The 22,157-nt window shown below is 36.3% G+C and overlaps 1 protein-coding gene across 1 annotated transcript in view; it reads right to left on the minus strand.

Annotated features, from left to right (window-relative positions):
• DNAJC1 (DnaJ heat shock protein family (Hsp40) member C1) overlaps positions 1-22,157 on the minus strand; it is a 109,570-nt gene that overhangs the window by 71,592 nt on the left and 15,821 nt on the right. The window contains exon 2 of the mRNA XM_064444780.1: positions 6-107. Within this exon, the coding sequence (XP_064300850.1) occupies positions 6-107 (102 nt within the window). The remainder of the gene's footprint in view (positions 1-5; positions 108-22,157) is intronic.

Genomic DNA, 22,157 nt, shown 5'->3' on the forward strand with positions numbered 1-22,157 from the left:
CTTACTTGCCTAAACTGTGTTTCTGCATTTTCATCTTTATTCTTGTCTGGGTGTAAAATCAGTGAAAGCTTTCGATATGCTTTCCGAATGTCTGCAGACGAAGCATCCTAAAAAAAGAAAGCAAAGCAAACTGTCAGAAACTAATTCCCAGAATTTTGTCAAGATGTGAAGACAGCCAACCAAGTGCAGGAACTAAAGCAACATAACCTGAGACATCTACCAACCAAATCATGCAACTAGCCCAGACTAAATGACTGAACAGTCATTCAGTCCAATTCATCTTTCATCTTAACTTACTTCATTACCATACATCCACAACAATATTTGCCAAAACTTCCACTTTCTTCCTTAAAAACTAACCCGGGCACTTTCTGCACCATTTAAAAGTTCAAATTAAAACTGAAAATTATTGCATCTGCATCATCAAGAAATACTTCATTTCAGCAAATTATCATGCTCAATTTCCCAAAATCAGGACTTGCTATGAACTCTTCCCTTATTAATATTTACATGTAATTCACCACTAATAGGACTTCCATTCAACTGCAGCTTCACCATGCCTAAAGAACTGTATTTTTCTAAAGTAGCTTCAAATTGCAGTCTTGAAGCTATACGGTAGCACTGACATCAATCTATACGTTAACCATTTTAAGAATTGCACACATTTTGCAAGAAAAAATAAAACTCAGAAAGTAATATGCATCAATGATGTACCAACTTAGCTGCAAAATGTGCACATTTCTGAATTAATGACTGCTATTTAGTACATGCTATCAAGATATCCAGAAATTGAAGACTTCAAGAGTTCTATTTTATAGTATATAGGTGCTACACTCACCAGAAGATCCACAAAGCATCATATTTTAACAGTACTTGCATTCTACTAATAACATGTCCGAGGCAACAATTTAGAAATCAACTCTTCACCTGACAATTTTTATTTCTTGATTTTATATATATTGTTCCCCAGGCTATTTTCTCTCTCTCTCTCTCAACATTACAGTGTCAATAGGGATTAAAAACCACCAAAACCCAGATCTGAATTAGCTGTGAGAGGAACAGAGCTGAAATAAGATAATAATTAATGCAATACTGTAATTAGTCTGTCAGGCTTTTTATTACAAATCATTATTTTCATTTTAGAATTTTCAGTTTTATAACACGAGGCTATAATATAATGCTGTATACAAGCTTGGGCCAGGAGTGAATATTAGAGAAAGACTGTAGGAGGGGAAAGGGAAAAGGATAAAATGGGGGGAAATGCAGAATCTGAGAAAATTCAGCTTTGAAATTGTATTTTAAGGAAGCTGGTATTATCCCCTAACGGAAGACCGAAGTTTCCATAGCCTCTTGTCTGTCAAAGGAAGGTGCATTTATTACTCACAGGGAAGATTTCTCCTGAAAAGACCGCATATGCATTTTTTAATTTTTAAATTTTCCAACAGCTACTTGTAAGGTGTGTGCACACAAAAGCAGAATTCCTCTCGTTAAGTACCAGCTTGCTTCCAGCTTGATTACTGCCAATGAGTTTTTACATACTGCCATTGTTTTATAGGTTTATTTTTAACTCTTGGTTAAGGGGAAGGAAGAGACAGTCACTAAATATCTATTCTAAGAACAATGAAACATTAAATTCTTCAGATGTAGGCTTAATAGAATTATATTAAGTGAATGTAGAAATGCAAAGTAAATAAATCTTTTAAAAATTAAGGATTGAGATCATGACAACCTCAAGAAATTAGTACCTCCAGACAGTGTATTTGGGATAAACCACACATTTAGATGTGCTTAGTAGTATTATTGGAATGCTCCCAATGAACTGTTAAAAACCTGATAAAAGCATATTACAGAGGTATGCCATGGTATTCTTGTAATTACTTCAAACAAACAAGCAAAAAAGTTAGTGTTTTCAGTTGTACCCAAACAATTTAAACTTTAGTTTTCTTTGGAAGCAGCATGATTATTTGTGTAAAAGATAAGGACAAAAGGTAGTTTATCTGTTTCATGCTTAAGCAAAGGAAGAGATCCCAAGTCAACTCTGAAAGAATATTATGTTGCTTCACCTTAGGAAGTTGAAAAAAAAAATATAATTTACAAAACTAGATTGTTCATCTTAGTTACCAGAAATAATTTTGAGATTGTTTTGTTTTCCCTCAACTACCAAACCAGTCAGCCACTTTATAAACAATGTGGGCTTGTCTTCAAACAGAATATAATATTTCAACACTACTATAGCAAATAAAAGTAGGAAATAGTTTACTGGCCATGGTTTAGCTAAAACCATGAAAGTGACCTTATCAGCTAATATCAGCTAATTGTAACTAAGCCCCCAAAAGGTTGAAATGGGGACAATAATACCAGTAAGTAATTAAATATGGGATGTTGCTGTAAATTATTGAATTACAACTGGTCCATATAAACTTCTACAAGTCTGTCTCCTAACTGATTCTTCACAATACTGTCAAACATAACACAGGACAATGTTGTATGTTCCAAACATTTTGCTAATACTACCTACAGGTAACGTTAGGCATCTTCAGGCAAGGTTCCAGATCCTCTAGGAGCTGCCCTGAACAGAAGCGGTTGGTTTCTGAGAAAAGCCTCTCACCACTACAGAACTTCCTAGCAGCGTATGACCCTAAAGAAGCTACTAATAAAGAAACATCCTGATGTCAGCTGTTCTAAGAGACTTTCATTTATAGCTAACCGACTGTTGGCCACCTTCAGTAACATTTCCATAAAGGCTGAGCAACAAAACACTGAGTTAAGAGTCAGCATTTTCTACAGACTAAGATATTGTTTTACATATTAGGGCAGAAGTCCAAAGATTAGAGAGGGAGAGCCATGACCACACTAAGGTTTTGTTTGTTTTAAAGAAAAAGCTCAGAAGACACATCGAATGGCGTAGTTTACAATTCAGAAATCTCAATCTCGGTTACATCTAAGAAGGGAAAAATAAAATCTGTATAGGCTTATCAGTTAATATCAGAAGGAGCTGGTAATGTTACAGACAGCTAGTGCATTCAGTGATTTAACCTACACTGTGCCTCGGGTTGTGAAGTTTTGCCACCAATTAAGGCAAATGAGCCTGTCACATTGTCTCCCTCATGTGGATACAAACACCAAACGCATCACCCTACTTCTTGATAACCATCTTTTCATAGCAATATTGTCCCATCATACTTCCAAGGTTGAACATCTCTTTACACACACATTTCCACTTAACGACTTTTACTGCTGCAACAACAGCACACACTTCCATGTGCAGCATCGAAGTCCACTTTCATATGAGTCACTGATGTTCAGGAGGAAAAAAAAAACAATACTCCATCAAATATATTTTGAAAAACAAAGTGTAACATAAGCACTTATATTAAAAGATAATACAAAATGAATGCTCTAAGCTAAAATAAAAACTGCCAGCTGTCAGCTGCATAACTGGAAAAAATGCACATAGTAGACATGGAAAAGGTATTTTGTGCTAGAACTAGTTCTCAGAAATACCAAACTGCAAGCCTGTACTTAGGTAGGCCACAGTCTGGCCTCTTATGCATGCAAATATGCAAGTATTCATGTGGGAATTTTTTAATTGCTAACATTTTATTGAACAAGCAGTATGTCCATGCATCTAGTTATATGACCTCTAGGTAGAAGTTAAAAGTTCAATCTTTTACATTCTTTAACGTAATCCCTTACACTACAAACAAGTACTTTAGCACAAAAACAGAATCGCCATTTGAAGGAATCAACAGTATATCATAAGTTGAACACATTTCTTAAGGTAGTCTGTTGGAATTTTTAATTTTTGTCAGAAGGGTGCTACACATCAGATTCCCAGCATGGGGGAGAAGAGGAAACATTCTTCTCATTATTTGTGTCATTTATTTTTGTCAGCTTGTTCAATTCAGACAATGAAAAACACATTACTAAATTTTATTTCACTCAGCATCATTTTCATATTCTCTAGTATTACCAAGAAAAGTTCTACCATTAAACTGCAAATACATAAGGAGAAACAAAGGTAGGTGGGGTTTTTTTCACAACATAAAAATAAATAACCTAAACAGGTATTTTCCTTCCTTTTTTTTTTTTTTTTTTTTAAATTAAAATCTTGCTGAAAATGCACAAAGATTCGAATCTGGTCTCCTCCTCTGTCTTTACAAATTCAGACTCCCACGTACAGAGTTCACTCCCACCTTTAAAATAAATAGAAAAACTGGTGTCGTACAGCACAAGTATATTACTCCATTGTCTTCTATCCCTAATGTAACTATGATTACTAATGAAGCTAAAAAAAAAAACCCTCATTGTGATCCCAAGACAATTCTTGGTGAACACATAACACATCAGATATTGCCATAGGCAAACAGTGATTAGGTCAAGGGGAAAAAATAATCAATGTCTACATAGTTTTCACTTACCAACATATACAATTCAAAACCTAAATTGTTCCCTTGAGTGCAATGCAGTTATACAACAAGACTTAGTTACTTACAATTTAGCAACTGCTTCTAACGCAGTAAATGTTCTCAATTCATCTTGGGTTTTAAATATGCCTGCCGATGTCTTCAAATAGGTGGCATTATCTTTATTAGCAACGGAAAGGCACGTGGTTCAGAGAACCAAGTACGCAGATAGAAACCACGTTTCTATTCACTTGCAGTTTGTCCAATCAACTTGTTAATGGGTGAAAAGGTAATGACAATAGTATATCCATCTCATTGCAGCACTGCTGAATAACTGTAGAATTTTCCACAGCGTGTGCTACTGAAGCTATATGGCAACCAAAAGTGACAATTGTAGAGAGCACCAGCTGACTGTATTTCAAGCGTGAACCTTATACCTTTAAACAACCTCAGCACAGGCCAGCCTTCATGAGGCCTTTTTCAGCCTTCCCAAATAATAAATCAAACGTACGTAACTCTTGTGTTTGGGTTTGGTTTTTTTTTAATTCAAGAGCAATTCAAATGTATATGGTTTCTTCAACAAAATATTCACAGAATCCCAGGCTGGAAGGGACCTCAGGAATCATCTAGTCCAACATCTCTAGGAAGAACACAGTCTAGACAAGATAGCCCAGCACCCTGTCCAGCTGAATCTTAAAAGTGTCCAATGTGGTAGAGTCAACCACTTCCCTGGGGAGATTATTCCAATGGCTGACTGTTCTTACTGTGTAAAATTTCTCTCTCATGTCCAGTCGGAATCTCCCCAAGAACAACTTGTGTCTGTTCCCCCTTGTCCTCTCCATGTGACTCCTTGTAGAAAGGGAGTCTCCCTCACCTTTGCAGCAACCCCTTAAGTACTGGTACATGGTGATGAGATCCCCTCTGAGCCTCCTTTTCTCAAGGCTGAACAAACCCAGTGGTCCCTGCCTATCCTCATATGGCAGCTTCCCAGTCCTCTGACCATCCATTCAGAATTTCTGTGTAGAAGGGGTATAAGTCACTAATTCCTTTTGGTAGCCATGAGGTTAAAGCAGAATGGTACAGGCAAAGAAACAAAGCAAGCTTTGTAAATTCACAATCATATATCTTTCTTCCACGATGTGAAACTGCAGGATTCACAGGCTGTCCCAAAAAAAATTCACAAAACAAGCAGGAGCAGGTAACTGGACAGAAGCTACAGCTGTCTATTAAACATTGCGTCAACATGTTACTTTCCACCTGGTTATCTTCATGCAAACTCCACAGAAATCTAATATTCGTAAGTGTCAGAGACCAAACAAACATGACTGCAGGCCAACAATTAAGCATCCCCAGTCATCATTTCTTGAGCAATATCAAGGAACACAGTGTGACCCCTCCTAAGTGTCCCACTTATATATTGGGACAGAACAGCAACCACTGTTTCTCCACACCCTTCTCTAGGTAATTCTTAGGATGGAAACCATATAGCTGTGACTCTTCTTCCAACCCAATTCTCACCCTCACTTTGGTTCAGCATAGGCTGAACACATACCTCTTCAACCTACTTGAAGGCCATTCTGAGTCTGGATGCTTTCCACCAAAACTGTATGATTCAATGGCTTGCATATGCTCTAGAATTTATACTTTAAAAAAAAAAAAAATTAAAAAAGCAAATAAGACTCTCAGAGACAAACAAAAAAATTACCTCCCTCAGTACCAACAGCCTTAAATGTCACAATATGTGTCTTCTGTGCACAATCACAAGCATCCCTGTTTCCTCAAACACCTTTTCAGAAAGTAATTTCCCTTTAAAAAATAATAATTAAGAAAATCACACCTGCATGCTGTTTCTACATGCAAAAATTGCTCAGTAGCAGCAAGATGAAAAGCAACAGCTACATAAAACAGACATAACCACATCTAACATGGTTGCTCCTATAACAGCAGCAAGAACACATGACTAGGAAATAAATTAATCTTCACCCATATCAAACTTGATTAAAATACTACTACTGCCATATTTGCTTCACACACATCCACTACAAGCTGGTCCTAATTTAAGCTACCATGACCATTTGTTCCAAGAAGTGCACCTAAGTTAGCCAAGTTTGCGCTTGGAAAAACATCTATGAGGGAAATAGTCTTGCAGCAAATTCCAGAGGTGGGAAGGACCTGCTGGCAATCCTGAAGAACATAACTCTAGGAAAAGAAAAGCAAGTGTCTCCCAGAAGACCAAGCATTACCTGTGAACTTTTACAGTTAACAGATGCCAGCTGAGTTTCGGCTTAAATTTCTTGCTGCATAACCTTTGTTCAATTCAACCGTTATTTTTACTGAACTTCTAAGACACTCATCTTTTTCAAGGATGTAAAATGAGTTAAACTCAAATTTGCTGCTTGTCTACAGATGAATGCTCCAAGTATACCCAAGCAAGGGGGGAGATCTGCTCTGCTGCAAACCGAGCCATGTGTCTCTTAACATTCCATTGATTTAAACTGAATAACAGCACAGCAGGGAAATACATAGGAACTAAAAATAATGCTAAAAAGGTGTTTTAATGCTTTTTTATGTTGCTAAGTTTTAAAGCAATTCATGAAATGAAAATGAATACAAACCAGCACAATGTATTCCTGTGAGCCTCTGATAACAGGCACAATCCCTTCACTGGCATGTTTGTTTCCAGGGGAGTGTGTCAAATGAAAGAAGACTCTGTTTTCAGCCTAGCATGCCAAATGAATGAAAATTCTGCTGCCTCATGCTTGAGAAACCTAAAAAGTGTTCTCCTCAGCACACGTGCACAATTACACGGGCTGAGGTTTTCCTGACCTATTTGAACAACAGTATTTACATGTAATTTTTTTCTTCTGTTGAAACTATTTTAGCCTTTTACCTTTTTTTACTTAGATTTTTAGAAACTGATTATTTAGGAAAAATTAGATTGCCCAAGAGGGCACTGTCATGCATAACATGAGCTTTGTCTCTGACAGGCAGAGAACACTAACTCTTCACATTTTAGAATTACTCTTCAAATTCAAAATGGAGAAAAGCTATCAAACAACAGCTGAGGACATTATTCAAGCCAATACTAACTAATTTGAAATCCTGCCTACTTTTATAATTTATTTCCATTTAGGTTTTCATTCTGGTAGTTCAAAAGGAAGGCATGAGTAGGTATCCTTTATTTCACATGTTTTTCCAAAAGCACTATTATGTATTTATTTTTATTCCTTTTTATAATATTACATTTATTGCTTACATATTTTGTGTGTTATATTTTTTTAATAATATAGACAGTTGTATATCCTTATATATACCTGTGTGTATTCCGTTATAGGCTAAAGAAAATTGTTTCTAGAGAGTTCCCTTGAAAATCTGCCTACTGCATCAGAGATTTCCAGTCTACAGCTCTCAGACAAAAATATTACCCTACAAAATTCCTGATCCTGCAATATATTCACAGGAACTAAATTGCTAATAAGTCATGCACATAATTTGAGTTTAGAATACTTTCTCCATACGTTATCAGATTTAGCCTTGAAAAATTATATGGAAGATATATTATCAGCAAGGTTCCTTGAGAATGTCTGATGAAAATAAGGACTAACCTGAACAAGAAAAACAAGCAGGAATTTCTACAAATATCATTAAAACTTCTTTAAAAATAAACAATTCATTTAAAAAGGGTTCTGTATTTAGTTTATTATAAATACATACTTAATTCCTGCAACAAATACACCTAAATGAGGATATGGTGGAGCTGCTGTAGTAAACCATAGCCAGGAACAGCAATCATAATTTCTGCATTTATGACTGAAAGCAGGAGCACCTCTCTTAAAATCGTATCTACATTTATTAAATGTTTACAATATATTTATATATTTTTACAAATTCTTTTGTATTTGCTTCCACCCTCCTTTTCCTATTGTTTACCTAGCTTCTGTACCATATTATAATATTTCTGAAGGACTCATTCTGCAGAACCAATGTTATTTTCTCTTAGTTTAAGGACGCTTTAAAATAGCCCTGTCCACTGAACTTGAGCTTTAAGATCTAGGTGTACCTGAGCCTGCAGTCTTTCATTTGTTTGTTTGTCCTTCTAGAGCCTGGAAGAAGACATGAAGCATTTACTGAGATCAAGAAGTTTTTCATCTCACTGCCACAAAATCCACATTGTTCAGTTTGGATAAATCCTTAATACCTTTCTCCAGAAAATAACCATAGTTAAATGAAAGGCAAAAAAAAAAAAAAGATCTCGTGTGAGGTGGTTACGTTTTCCACAAACATGGTTGTTTTTTTTGTTTTGGTTTGGTTGTTTTGGTGGTTTCTTTTTTTTTGTTGTTTTGTTTTGGTTTCTAAACTTCAAACCCAACTGATCAGAAGTGGCAAAATGCTGTGTGTTTTTAATCAAAGATGCTTCATTACAGATTATGTTGTGGTAATTTTGAGATTATATAGGATACTAAAGCCTCTGAAAGCCCTAAAATACATTTACAAACCTGTATTAATTTATTCAAAACGCTTTTCTATGAGTGTTTTTTCAATTGCATCAAGTTAAATAGCTAGGTTTATAAAGAACTATCAGCAGCATTTATCAGTTTTCTTCTTTATTTAGAATATAGTTTCTACCAAACTAGTTAGGATTTAGCCCTACCCATCATGTAGGAGAGTCACATAATGATCCCTTTATACTCATTAACTACCATTTTAATGAGCTATTACTACCTCGGGACTCAGAAGACCTCGGGGAGGTTGTAACATGCCACTACCTATATAGTAATTCACTGCTGAGTTAGTACATAGCCTCCTTGAACGAATATAGGAATGCCCTCCATCACTCCCTGGAGTACAGATCCCAGCATCAGCAAAAATTTCTGCGTGTAAGACACATACCAGCCTAAAACTTAACAAACATCTCAGTTAAACTCCAATAAGCTTAACAGACTGCCTACTACTACAGCCCACCACTTTGCTAAAAGTTATCACGCTCCTAACAAAGTAAGCTGACCCCCTGAGCATTGCCCGCCCACCTCAACTCACAGTTTGATGGCATAAAACATGGCAAATCTGATAAAGGGCCAGGGCAGAAGGCAGGGGACACTAACATCCCAAAAGACTCTTTGCAAAACCTGCATGAGCCATAAATTAGCCAGCCAATGTTCAAAGGTACCTGGATAAAGAAATCAAGTTACGCATGGGGAACCATCAATTAAAATTCACAGAGAAAATTAACTTATAAGCAACTGAAAGCTAAATTAAATTAAATTTTAAAAATTATACCCATATTTAAAAAGCCACATATATGCAATGACTTGTGATGGAACTGACTTGAAGATAGCCCTTCCCCTTCACTAGCAATTTTGTATGGAAAACTAGTATTACAGTCACTAAAAATGCTTATCTGACATTATTTCTAGTAAGAATGAGCCAAATAATCCTCAAGGAAGATAATTGCCTCTCAAGATTTATGGCAGCTGTGAGCAGATACTGTTACACACAGTGGCACACTGTTCCCTGAATTGCCCTCTATGTTTTTCAAATCAAAACGTTTGAACTGAACCACAAAGGCCCAAGCAAGAGGCAGAAAGATCACTCCCCTGCTTTTCATAAAGCCATTCCCTGCAAGCAGTTACTGCTCTTCTCTTCCAGTACTACCTTGGAAGCATCATTTGCATGAGGGAAGAAGGGGAGTAATTCATACTGATCCATAAACTGCCTCCCTCTTGGCCTGCAAGAGCTGGAAGAAGAGCAGAAGACAGACTCTACCCAAACTGGGAGACCCTCACAACAGGCCATCCCCCTACAGAAGCAGCTAAGGAACAGCTTGTGGAGCCAGCACATGCCAAGCTTCTGCTCTCACAGCAATATCCACAGCAAGGCTGCAGCTGAATCAGATGCTCTGAAAACCCAAGTCTAGAAGAGACGGGGCAGGTCTGCACACAGAGAAAAAGCTGAGATGAATGTCAAGTAAACACTTCTCCCGATCTACTTTAAGCATTCTTCAGTTAGGTGAGGGCAACACCCAACAACCTCATCACTACAAAAGGCGGTGGGTATCAAACACATGTATGTGCCTGCTTCTCTCTTTATGCAGACATAAAAATAATTCAGCAAAAGCTAGCCTTTTCTGCTGGGAAGCTAAATAGCCTGTCACCACTATCAGAGGACTGAGAGGGGCAAAATAATAGCTCTTACCCAATACTCCATCTAAAGTCATGAGTGAAAAAGACTGGGAAATGCTCCCTGCTTCTCAGAGAAAAATAAGTGAAGGGGCAAACGTAAGGTCAGTTTTTCAGCTACTGATATTAAAAGGCAGCAGTTGTACGGAGCGTATTTGCCTCCCATCATTTCTCATCCACCCATAGAGACCTGCTTTCAAGTCACAACAGAGTCAGAACTGGACAGCTGAGAAGAGATCTCTTGCTTCCTCCATCCCCATTTTCATTTCCCCACCATCGCAAGTAGAAGTAACAGATAAGAGGAATTTTCTTCTGACACCTGTATTTTAAGGATAGCTCCTCAGTCTGGAAGCAGTTCAGAGCAGGACAGAGAGCAATAGCCAACTGCAGGAAGTACAATGTTGGGTGAGCAGAGCTGGTAGCAAGACAAACACTGCAAATGGAGAGAAGACCAAAATAAAAAGGAAAAGTATGCCTTTTTCTGTGCCTGTGAAAAAGAAGAATCAGCAGTTGAGTGAGCAGCAATAAAAACTTGGCACAGGTTACATGCTGTTAACTATGCTACCAGAAATCTGTTTCAGCCGACTGCAGAAGATAGTGGCTGTTACCAATTCATTTACTTGCCTCTCAACATGGGATTACAGGATTATCAGCATCAAAAGATAACAGTGAAAGTCAGAAGATAAAACTGTGGTCCTACTGCCTCAAGTAGAAACACTGACAAATGTAGAATATTTCAAATGCAAAAACTACAGGAAAAGTTTTGTGACCATGGGACTTAAATAAAGCACAAATAAATCCTAGCATGGGCTCTACCCCAAGTTTACAAGTTATAAAGTCAATACTAGAAGAAAGATCAACAGACAAGCAGGAATATATTTAGTAGGTAGCTTTTGACACAGGTGGAGAAGAAAGGACTGAAACTGCAAATCCACAAGTTACTACTTGGAAAAAAAGCGTTCTGTTACTGACAATCCTGCAAGTATCAGTAACAGGCCAAAGCCACATTTCCCTCTGTCTCATAAGCCCAGCCATGGAATCAAATCCAAGAAATGAAAAAGGATTCCATCAGATGCAATTTCCTCCTCTCATAACTTGTGGTTTTTTGAAGGAAAAAAACCCCAAACACAAAACAGTAGTGACAGAAATATTGCAAAACTTTCTGAAAAAATAAGTACCACTGGCCAAAATAAAAGAAATATTTACTGCAGGGTGAAGAAACTGAGGAAGCAGAAAGAAAGGAAGAAGGGGACTAAACTTAGTACATTTCCTCATCTAGCTCCCCTCTTCCAATTAGTCCCACACAAACCCTGAGCCTACTTTAGGCAGATGCCAGAAGTAGAAGCTGTATACCCTGTGGCAATGTCAACAAAGAGCACGCTGTTGGCAAACAGAACAAAAAGATAAAAATTTTTGGTCAAGTTCTATTTTTGTTCTTTGAATCAAGCGAGATTTTTTTTAAAGTAGCAAGAGAAGCTACTGTTAAAAAAGAGATTGTTAAAAGATAAGATTTGAGTTTAATTAAACCTAACACAAACTTACTGTTTAAATATTTAAGGATAACAGAAATATGATAAAGATAACACATGCTACAGACAATAATGAGTATTCTGAACAGGTAAAGGAGATTTGGGAGGAACTTGATGGTTCCCTAAATAGGAACTACAATCTGTCATCGTTACTCCTGCCACTCTTGTCTTTATGCAACATACAGAAGATGACTGCTTACCCAGTGAGCAGCTATTCAGTATTTTTCTCCACACATTTGTTCATGTGTGGCCTCATCTGCTCTTAGCTGCATGCTGTTCAAACACGTTTGGAGGCCGTGGTTATTTGTTTTGAAGCCCATCACAATGGCATCAGAGTTCATCAATAATATTATTCACCATTGTAATATCTTAAGAGACAAGCGTGCATTACTTTCCTTTTTGTGTAGATTGCAAAATGAGGTACAGATTAAGGCAAAATCTTTAGTAATCTCAGGCGCTAATTTTATCTCAGATACGATTTTTTCCAAGTGCTCAGTATCAAACAACATTCCATACATTCAGGGCACAGACTTTAATCGACTTCAGCTGCAGCTGCAAACCCTCAGCATTTCTGCATATAAGCCCCTAGTATCTCAAATTATGCAACCAGAATTGCAGAGCACTCAAATCAATTAGTCACCACTTGGGAAAAGTTTCGTTTAAACGACTTGCCTAGCATCACATAGGAATTCTGTGGCAGAGAGGAACAGAATCCAATCCTCAAGGGCACTTTTCGTCTGACTACCTTACCCATGCAACCATTTTTTTTCCCCTGCAATCTTCTCCCCCACTCTCTACATACCCTCAACATCTACAGGTTAAACAGTTTTTACAGACAACAGTCTCTTTCAATACATAAGCCTGAAGCTGCACTGGGGCCAGATCTCTCCCTGAGCCTGAATAAGTAAAGACCCTGTAGAATATAATGTAGTGAATTAAAAATCATCACAATGAACAAGCACAAAGAAACCAAATTAAGATTTGAGACATTCTGAAAACTGACATTCCCTAATTTTACAGTGTGCAGTCCCAGAAATTTGTTACTAGTCTTTAAAAACAATATTAAGGTACATGGCTGTTGTACAAAAAAAAAGAGAGAAACAAGTAGATTCAAAAAGGAAAAAAAAATATTTGCATAAGCAATGCAGACCTGCTTCATAACATTAACTCACAAGCAGTGTTGTTTCCCCCCCTTCAAATAAACCCCAGCTCTCTGAAGAAGCATTTTGATTCTAACAGACTCCACTAAATTACAGAATATGGCTAGTCATCAGCTTGCCTATTTCAAATTACAAATCTTAACACAAATATAACATAAAACTGATTATTTCTTAAAACAATAAAAGTGTAACATTTCCGAGAGATATGCAGTAGTAGACTGGTGCCTGCACAGAACTAAAAAACAGCATATGCCACACCATTTTAGAAGGGCAGAGAGAAATCGGTAAACTGAGTGCATCAATTAGGAAGGGGAAGGAGACTGCACGTATTACAAGCAGATGAGTCCAGGTGTAGACAGACAGTTCTGAAACACACAGTGTCCAGGCAACTGATGATTCTCTTACAGGAAAGTGTACTTTTTTTGTCTCAAAAGACCCAGAAGTATTTACAAAGCACTTTCTGCAAAGCATATGTATTTTTATCATCTAAGACAAAGAAGCACAAGACCCAGCACCTTGCAAAATCACTCAAGTATAATGGAAGTAATGAGATTCTAAAAATAATGCAGCCACATGAGAAACTGGCTAAGCGTTTTAATTATCAATTCTGTTATGGTGTAACAAAATTCTTCCTTAATAATTCAGTAGAATTTGTCTACACGTGAGGGTACTCCAGAAGCACAAATGGAGATGTCTTTCAGACCACAAATGACTGCAACCATTTTTTTTACCCAAATTACTTGGAATTTTGTTGAAATATAATTTGAGAGGCACATTCTCAGAAGTTATAGATAATCCAGAACTGTTCTGCTTATGTGAATGCCATTGTTAGCATTTATCAATACAAGACATACTTGCAATACTTTTGTATCAGCTCCATCTCACTTTACCACCACATTTAGTCTAAAACATTTAACTAAGAATTAAAAAGCCTTATATACCCTGGAAGACAAACTCCATCAAGCTTAATAAACATGAATAATCCAAGTTTGTAAAAAAAAAAAACCACACCACACACAAAACAAACACCACAAAACCAAACAAACAGGAACCTAAGTATTTCTAGTCGTAAACAATATTTCATGTATTTTATATTTGATGTAGTTTCCCTGAACTTCGTAAGAATAAAATATTACCTTAAAATAAAAAAATATTCCCACATGGGGTGTTCACAATTTGTATGCAATTAAAGAACACTGTTTTAAAGATTAAAGTTCCAACTCCCCAAGTTTCCAGGAATCCTAGGACTCATGCACATATTTACATGGGAGTCAAATATGACTGCTGCCTAAACATTGGTAGAATTATGCTCCCAAATAAACTGACAGGCACGCTAAGCTTTTATTCAATAATATTTATAGATCTAGTCAGACTTAAATATCCATGAACTGAAAAATTATAGGCACCTTTATGAACAAGACAACTTTACATATGGAGAACAGTTTATCTTACCCAAGAAAACCTTTCTGTTTATATTGATCTAGAGTTGCATGACAGAGTCTTGTTTATAAAGGATTCTTAGCATAGCAAGCGTTCCTTGGAAAACTGAAATGAGGGCAATTTCCATAATCATCTTAACCTATGTGTTGTGTGTAAAGTCCATCTAAATTATAATCCATATGCATACATACTTTACATAATGTTCATCACCTGAAAGACACTAACAAAATTTTTTTAAAGTCTTCACTACCACCCGCCTCTTTTCAACTAATAATGTTAGATAAGATCAAGGGGAGAGAAGCAACTCAAAAATGAGGAAACAACAAAAGGAAATTGCGATACAGTCCACCAAGATACAACTGTAGTTAGTTTCCATATTTCTATATCAATAGTTATACAAAATAGTGAAAAGAAAAATATTTTTAAAACAACAAGTCATGTATATTTGTTCAGTTAATCATTATCATTAACAGGAGGTTCAAATAAAACCAGACACAAGAAGTAAAAAAGGTTTAGTGATAAAACAACAAAAGAGGATTTTTTCTTTCTTTCTTTACTGCATGAGTCTCCAGAAATCTTTAATTGGCTCTGAAATTTAGGTGAATATCAAATAAGGGCACACAAACAAAAATCTTGCTGCTCACTGCATTAATGAGTTGCAACACAATGAAATTCTAATTCTGAAGGGCTGGCTTATGGCAAAATAAAACAAAACCATGAAGAGTTAATTTATGAGCAACTTTAAGTTCTACTTATTTATTCTGCTCTCATTAAACATTACAACAAGAACTGCTAATCATTACACCATTTATATGATCAATTTAATCAGCTTTTTTCCTATGATTCTAATGAAGTAAAATAAAATTGTTTAGAAGATCTATCCACAGAAGGGAAACTTCTGATTATTTTCACTAATTCAGTAGTTTTAATTAGTGAATCTCTTCCATCACTATTAAAATGTAAGCTAAGGTAAAAATGAACTCCACAATAGCATCAAGTCTTCAGTTCTGGTAGGGCATTTTTACTTTTAAATGACAAAGTACTGCTTACAGATATGGAATTAATTCTTTGTTCAAAATACACATCACTAGTGAATCTAGGAGTATTCAAGGAAATTCACTCCATATATTGGCTGCTAATTTTTGCAATTTTATGCCTTTTCCAAGAATTCACTTTTTCCTTCAACCCAAACAGGAAGTAATTGTTTGAGATTTGCTCAGCAGTCAAGGATAAATAAAAATGCCATCAACGTTTATAATGCCATCAACAAACCTCAAAGTTTTAATGATAAAGGTAATATAAAGATATAACTAAAAGACAATTTCAGGGCAAAAAGGACCCCAAGTGTTAGCACAGTGAAATAAAAAAGCCACACAATTTTTAAAAGATCAGTATGAATGTTGTCTATAACAGAGATGAAACCTAGAAATTGAGACCTTTACTATTATCTGCAACTTTTAGCCAGATAAGGAGAAATAAAAATAACACATTGCATCTGGGGAAGTGCTACTACTGCACTGATTAACACAGAAACTATTTAGTACAAACTACCCCTCAGGAAGTGTGAGAGTTGCATTATACCCACAGCCTTTCCCCCCCCGCCTCGCCCCCTTTTAGAAAAAAGTGATTTCTTGAACAGAAGATTTAACAATTGTATGCAGTCATATAACATAAATCCCTGAATGAATAAATTGCCCATCAGCTAGATAAGTTTACTTCTCAGGTAAAAAAAAAACCAAACCCAAACAAAACAGATTTTTCTTTAAAAGTGACATTGGCTAAAATTCTTTACAATTACCTAGAAGATTAAAATTTATTTTGCACAAATACATGTATTCTTCCCATATCTGATTTTTGGCAATTATGCTGTTCTGCCTGGCAAGCAAACAGAGAAAGATGAACACTAACTTCCCAAACCAAACTGATTTCATGTTCCAAATGCTGTGATAATTTTCTTTGTTCCTTTCAAATTTCAAATTCCCCTAAATCAAACAGTAGCAGCTGGAAAAGCTTGCACTAGGTTGTCTTAAAATTGTATTGCATCGCAGTAGCTAAGATTTTCCACTGACATTAAAATAAACGCAGCTAACCCATAGCACATAATGAAGTAAAATTTGATTGTCTTCTAAAAAATCTTACTCAAAACAGCATTGACAAGAAACTAATTTCAATACTGTTTTATGCCACATGATGAACTAATGCCACAGATTAAGAAATTCTACAGTCTTAAAGGACATTTCCAGCAAATGAGTCTCCACTGGCTGAAATGATCATTCAAGTACTGCACTAGCTTCAACTCTAACTCTTCTAACTCTTTCTTTCTACCACTAGACAGAATATGTATTTGAAACCTATTTGATAAGATAAACTTGAATTTTGCCCAATAAGTATGCTCTGGCTGCCATTATATTAAACCAGCAACAGCAATCCATCAATTAGGCTAACAGATGCCAACTAATATTAGAAATAATGCACAAGAATGCTTTTTAAAAGTAAGAATGCTTTTTAAAAGTAAGAATGCTTTTTAAAAGTAAGAATGCTTTTTAAAAGTAAGAATGCTTTTTAAAAGTAAGAATGCTTTTTAAAAATAAGAATGCTTTTTAAAAATAAGAATGGCATCTGAATATTTGGTGAATATTTGGTAACTCCAATAAATTTTCAATTATTTTCAACTGGGAGTTTATGTAGTACTGCCTATTATAGAACTAGAATAATGCTGCTAATTATTAAGATATTTAATAATTATGCTAACTTATAATTTGCATTTTTAATATTTTCTAAAATTAGTAACAGACTGTACATTCACAAAACTTAACAAGCCAATTTCTTTGTTTAGTGTTCAATCAAAAAATACAGATAGCTAGTATTTTGCAGTTACTTTCAACAAACAAGTCCAAGTTGCTTGCTATCATCTGCATGGATGTTTTTGATACTCATTCAAAATCACTTACATGTCAAAGACACTGCATGAAATTGAAACCTTTACTAATGCCAAGGTTTGACCCAGGATCCAAAATAAATCTGCATGTACAGACCCTTGTACCTACACAAAGCACCAATTACTTCAAATAAGGTTTTGTCTGTGCCCTAGAGTCCACCCATGTGGAGCCAATTACTATAGCAGGGCCATTATATGGTTCATTTCCCCATACCAGCTTGGCAAGAGGTGTACATGGGTGTAGAAAGTGCAAAAGAACCTTCACTAATAAAGGGCCTCAAACACACGTCTATGCATTGTCATATTTAATGCTACAACAAACACTTCTTCCCTGGGACTAGACCATGAAAAACAGAAAATACTGCAGGGCAGTCTCGAGCCTGAACAGTATTTTTCAAGTTTTCCTTTTTGTCTCACCAGTAAAATCCAATTATCTTTTCTTTAAAAAGCTTGGATAATTATGCTGATCCTTAATCTACATTTCACATTTCTAACAATACCTGAGAATTTCTAAGAATGTTGAGAGGCTGTAGGATTTGAACAGAAGGTGTGAGAAAAATGTCAGAATTGCATGCTGTTCAAGAAGTATAGTACGTTTATAACTGCAGAAGCACTGACATTACTTATTGATTATGTCTGATCATTCCATTCCTAAATGGGAAAGTTGTTGTTTGAAATAATTACTATAAATAGAAGCAAACCACTTGAGTATAAAAACCTCCCCCATTGGAAGTACTGAAGCTCCATCTAGAGGCTTTCCTTCCTCTACTGTCATTTTGTGGTATATGTAATATCACCTAGAAATGTGAACAATATTAAATGTCAGAGGCTTCCTTTGTACCTCCTCTTTTGTTATTCATAATGGGTTCTTGCCCTGAACCTTTGCCTGGCAACACTAGCTCCTTCACTGCCATCAAGTGGTAAGAAACCAAAACTGAACTTAAAAATGTAAAATCTCAATAATCAGCTTAAATGATCAGTATAGTATAGAGACAACTATAAATACAAAATACTCAAAATCTTTATGGTTCTTTTCATTGAAGTTCTGGTATATCTGCTCTACAGCACTACAAAGTCTCCCACAATAAATTCAGCAACGGCTTCAAATCTCTTTTTGTAAGGTTCATTTTTACTTCACATTGCACAGAATAAAAATCTACATTCATATTCCCCAACATTATTTTTAGAACAAAAAGGTATCAAAGCAAAAGATTTTTTAAGCAATAATATATGTAATGCTTAGCACTTCAAAAATATTGAATTTAGCAATTAGGAGGAATTCCGTAACATAATTAGAAGGAATGGCACAAATGTCTCCTCAGACTTAGTGTTGCTTATTGGCAGTATCTCAAAAGAAAGCGCAAAACAGCAGCCCATCTCTTCAGCAGTGTCTAATGCAGCAAGTATGCAGCTCTGTCAGTCTCTCCCTTTGTGCTCCACAGCTGTAATCAACTGTAGACGTTTGTTGTCAGGAGAAGTCTTAATGCTCTACAATCAAAAGTGACCTACAGAGAAACAAGCACACAACACACCAAAAAAACTGGGAGGGTTTGCTTAGATCGAATAAATAGGAAAAAGAACTACTAAAGTAACAGCAGAATGGAGCCAGACTGCAAGACCTTGATTACTTCAATTTCAACCCCTTGAGTGACTTATGGTACAACTGTTCCCACAGTCGCCCATCACTCCCACATACAGTGCTTCGAATTACAGAAATCCCCCAAGATCTTCACCATGACTAGGAATATCTCTAAAATAATCCTCCCAGCATACATACAGTGAAATCCCATTTATTTCTTCTATCTGCTCTTCCATGCACACAACCTTATTTCACTATACTTTCTCTTCAGCAGTTATTCCAATTGGGTATTTTGTCCATGGCAGAACGTAAAGTACCAAGACACCTTGGTGTTGCAGTGTTAGACAGAACAGTGACATATATTCACTTAGACAGTATAGCACATACAATGGAGCTTAAGAATTCAACTTCTGTTTCAGAAATTCAAAAACAGAAAAAGGAATAGTTATCAGATTAAAATGAACAGAAAAAAATAATATTCTCTATACCAGAGACATTTTCTACCTTGTCAATACTTCATTGGCAAGGAAAGAACTATTGAACTATTTCTATCAAAATCTGTGCCTACCAGCTGGCACATTAAATCTGCGCTATGTAAGTACTGGGTAGCCACTTACCTACTTCTAACTGAGCAGAGGCAGTTCTCTTCTGAAAAGCAGCCTCCCACAAAGCAGTCTGCTAAAACTTTGCAATTGGGAAAGCAACCTCCAGAGAGCCAGACTCTCCAGCTGGAAAAGGTCAGCCTGAAAGATGTGACTTCTGTGTTTACTTGGCCCTAGAACACAGCCTGCTTGTCCAAAGTCACTTTGTTTCTAAACCAGCAATTTTCACAGTTGTAAAAAATCCTCCTTCAAAATAATAATTGGTGTAACACCTACATATTGAAATTGAAACTACATCAAATATTTGTTCCAGAATGACTGGAGAAAGTCACAAATAATAACAGTATATATTATGAAACTTAGGACAATTACTACTTCTGCAACACTGGGAAAGGAAGACTAGGACAGATACTGACATGCAGAAGTAAAAATGGATCTTCAGAAATGACACGAGTAAGAAGAGACCAAAAACTGAATGGAAAGGGCCTAGAAACCAATGGATAAGCAAAGAGGAAAAAACAACAACAACAATCAACTAATGCACATGAGGATATAGAAAAAACAAAAGGCAGGAATAAAAAAGGGAATATACAGAGGGACTGTAACATGCAGCCTAAAGGCACATGCAGCTTTAAGCTCAAGGCAACACTAACTGCCTGTTGCTTTGCAATTCAATCTTGAGGTCCAACTGAAAAGCCAAAACCAATTTTAGACAGTCATTTTAGTTACAGAAAGCATAGGGATTAGACAAAGAGTCTGTTCCTGAAGTAACTGAAATATAAGTTAACCAGGGTGCATACGATCACTTTAGCTCCTGAGCTGAAAGAAAGGACTGAATTTATGATAATCAGTGGAAGCCACAATAAAATTTGATGGCAGCAGGAATACATTTAAAAACAAACAAACCAACCACACAATAAAGAGAAAAGATGACCTCCAAGATTAAGAGTGACAAACAGAAGACATTGGAGATCTGAAAACAAAACAAAAAAATCCTTAGGTTTTTTTCCCAAATGTGCTTGCATGTAGGTAAAGCTGATTGTGGATCTCTCAAAAGGATGTATCAAATCCACTGATAAGAAAATTTTAAAGCATCTTTTCTCTGGTTACTGATATCCCTGTATAGTATCCTTGATTGATAACTATGGCTCTTAATGAGAGGACGAAAGAGGGAAAAAGAGGAATCAGAAGGCAAAGTACCATATATACTTGAGCAGGACAGAGAGGACTGTCCGACTGTTCATTCTTTCAGCCTCTGAAAATTAAAACAGAAAAAAAACCCTAGCACAAGCGCCATCAAAAGTGTCATCAAAGAACAGAGAATAATTATTAGCTCCAGGGACTGCATGGACAATCACCGTTAACCACAATGCAGAAGGTTCCTAAGATGTATTTACAAAGCCCTAACAATACTCAAGCATCACAGTCAGCTCAGCAATTCTCAGCTGTGGCCACCAGGGACCCTAGATACTGCCCTCATTAAAGGAAAACACTCAGTGCAGTCCTAGCAACAATGCTCTCTTGGTGAAAAATAAAGCTTTAGGCATAGCAAAGAACAAGAAGCCATTTAGGTAACTGTCTCATTCTCCAACATTATTGACAGTTTGAAGCAGGGATTTAGTCTGGGGGGAAAAAGGCAAAGAAGAATTTCCATGATGCCCAGTGAGGTAATGGCTAGTAAAAACTGTAAACCTGTTGCCAAATACTCATCTAGAAAATGAAGACCTGGTAGGCAGGTCTAAACAAATCTGCTATGAAGTCCAGAGAGGAGTGAAGAGACTGAAGAGGAAAAATCAATCAGCATAGGTCGTTCATTTTGAGGCTTTGTTTGCACATTTTCTGGGTAAAAAAAAAACACAAAAACCAACTCAAAATATTCAGGAAATCTATGGCAAGCATCTTTTTTGGACCACAGGTATTTATTCTAGTAGTCGCTGGAGGGAAACCTGCCTTTGCCCTCCTTTGTCAAGACAGGACTACCTCTAGAAGGAAGGCTATGGCCTAGAAATTAAAGATCAGCTCATCCAAAACATTGTCTGGACCTGGTTTTGTCAGAAAATGGGGTAGGCTTTCATACTTTATCCAAATAAAACTGTCAAGGGCCAACTCAAACAGAAATCAAAGGACAGCATAATAAGCAAGATGTAACTTAGAATGTCAGCAAAAGATCAGCAACGATTCTTTTGAAGACTGGCTCCTTTCCTTGGGTTATATTAGCAACTGCAGTACATTTTCCAGATTACTGACACTTGAAACAAAACACGAATTTAGAACATTTATACCAGAGCATATGCAATGATTTAGCTAAAATCATCAATTCAATATTT

This window comes from Phalacrocorax carbo, chromosome 2 (genome assembly GCF_963921805.1).
Source record: "Phalacrocorax carbo chromosome 2, bPhaCar2.1, whole genome shotgun sequence".
Taxonomy (NCBI): Eukaryota; Metazoa; Chordata; class Aves; order Suliformes; family Phalacrocoracidae; genus Phalacrocorax; species Phalacrocorax carbo.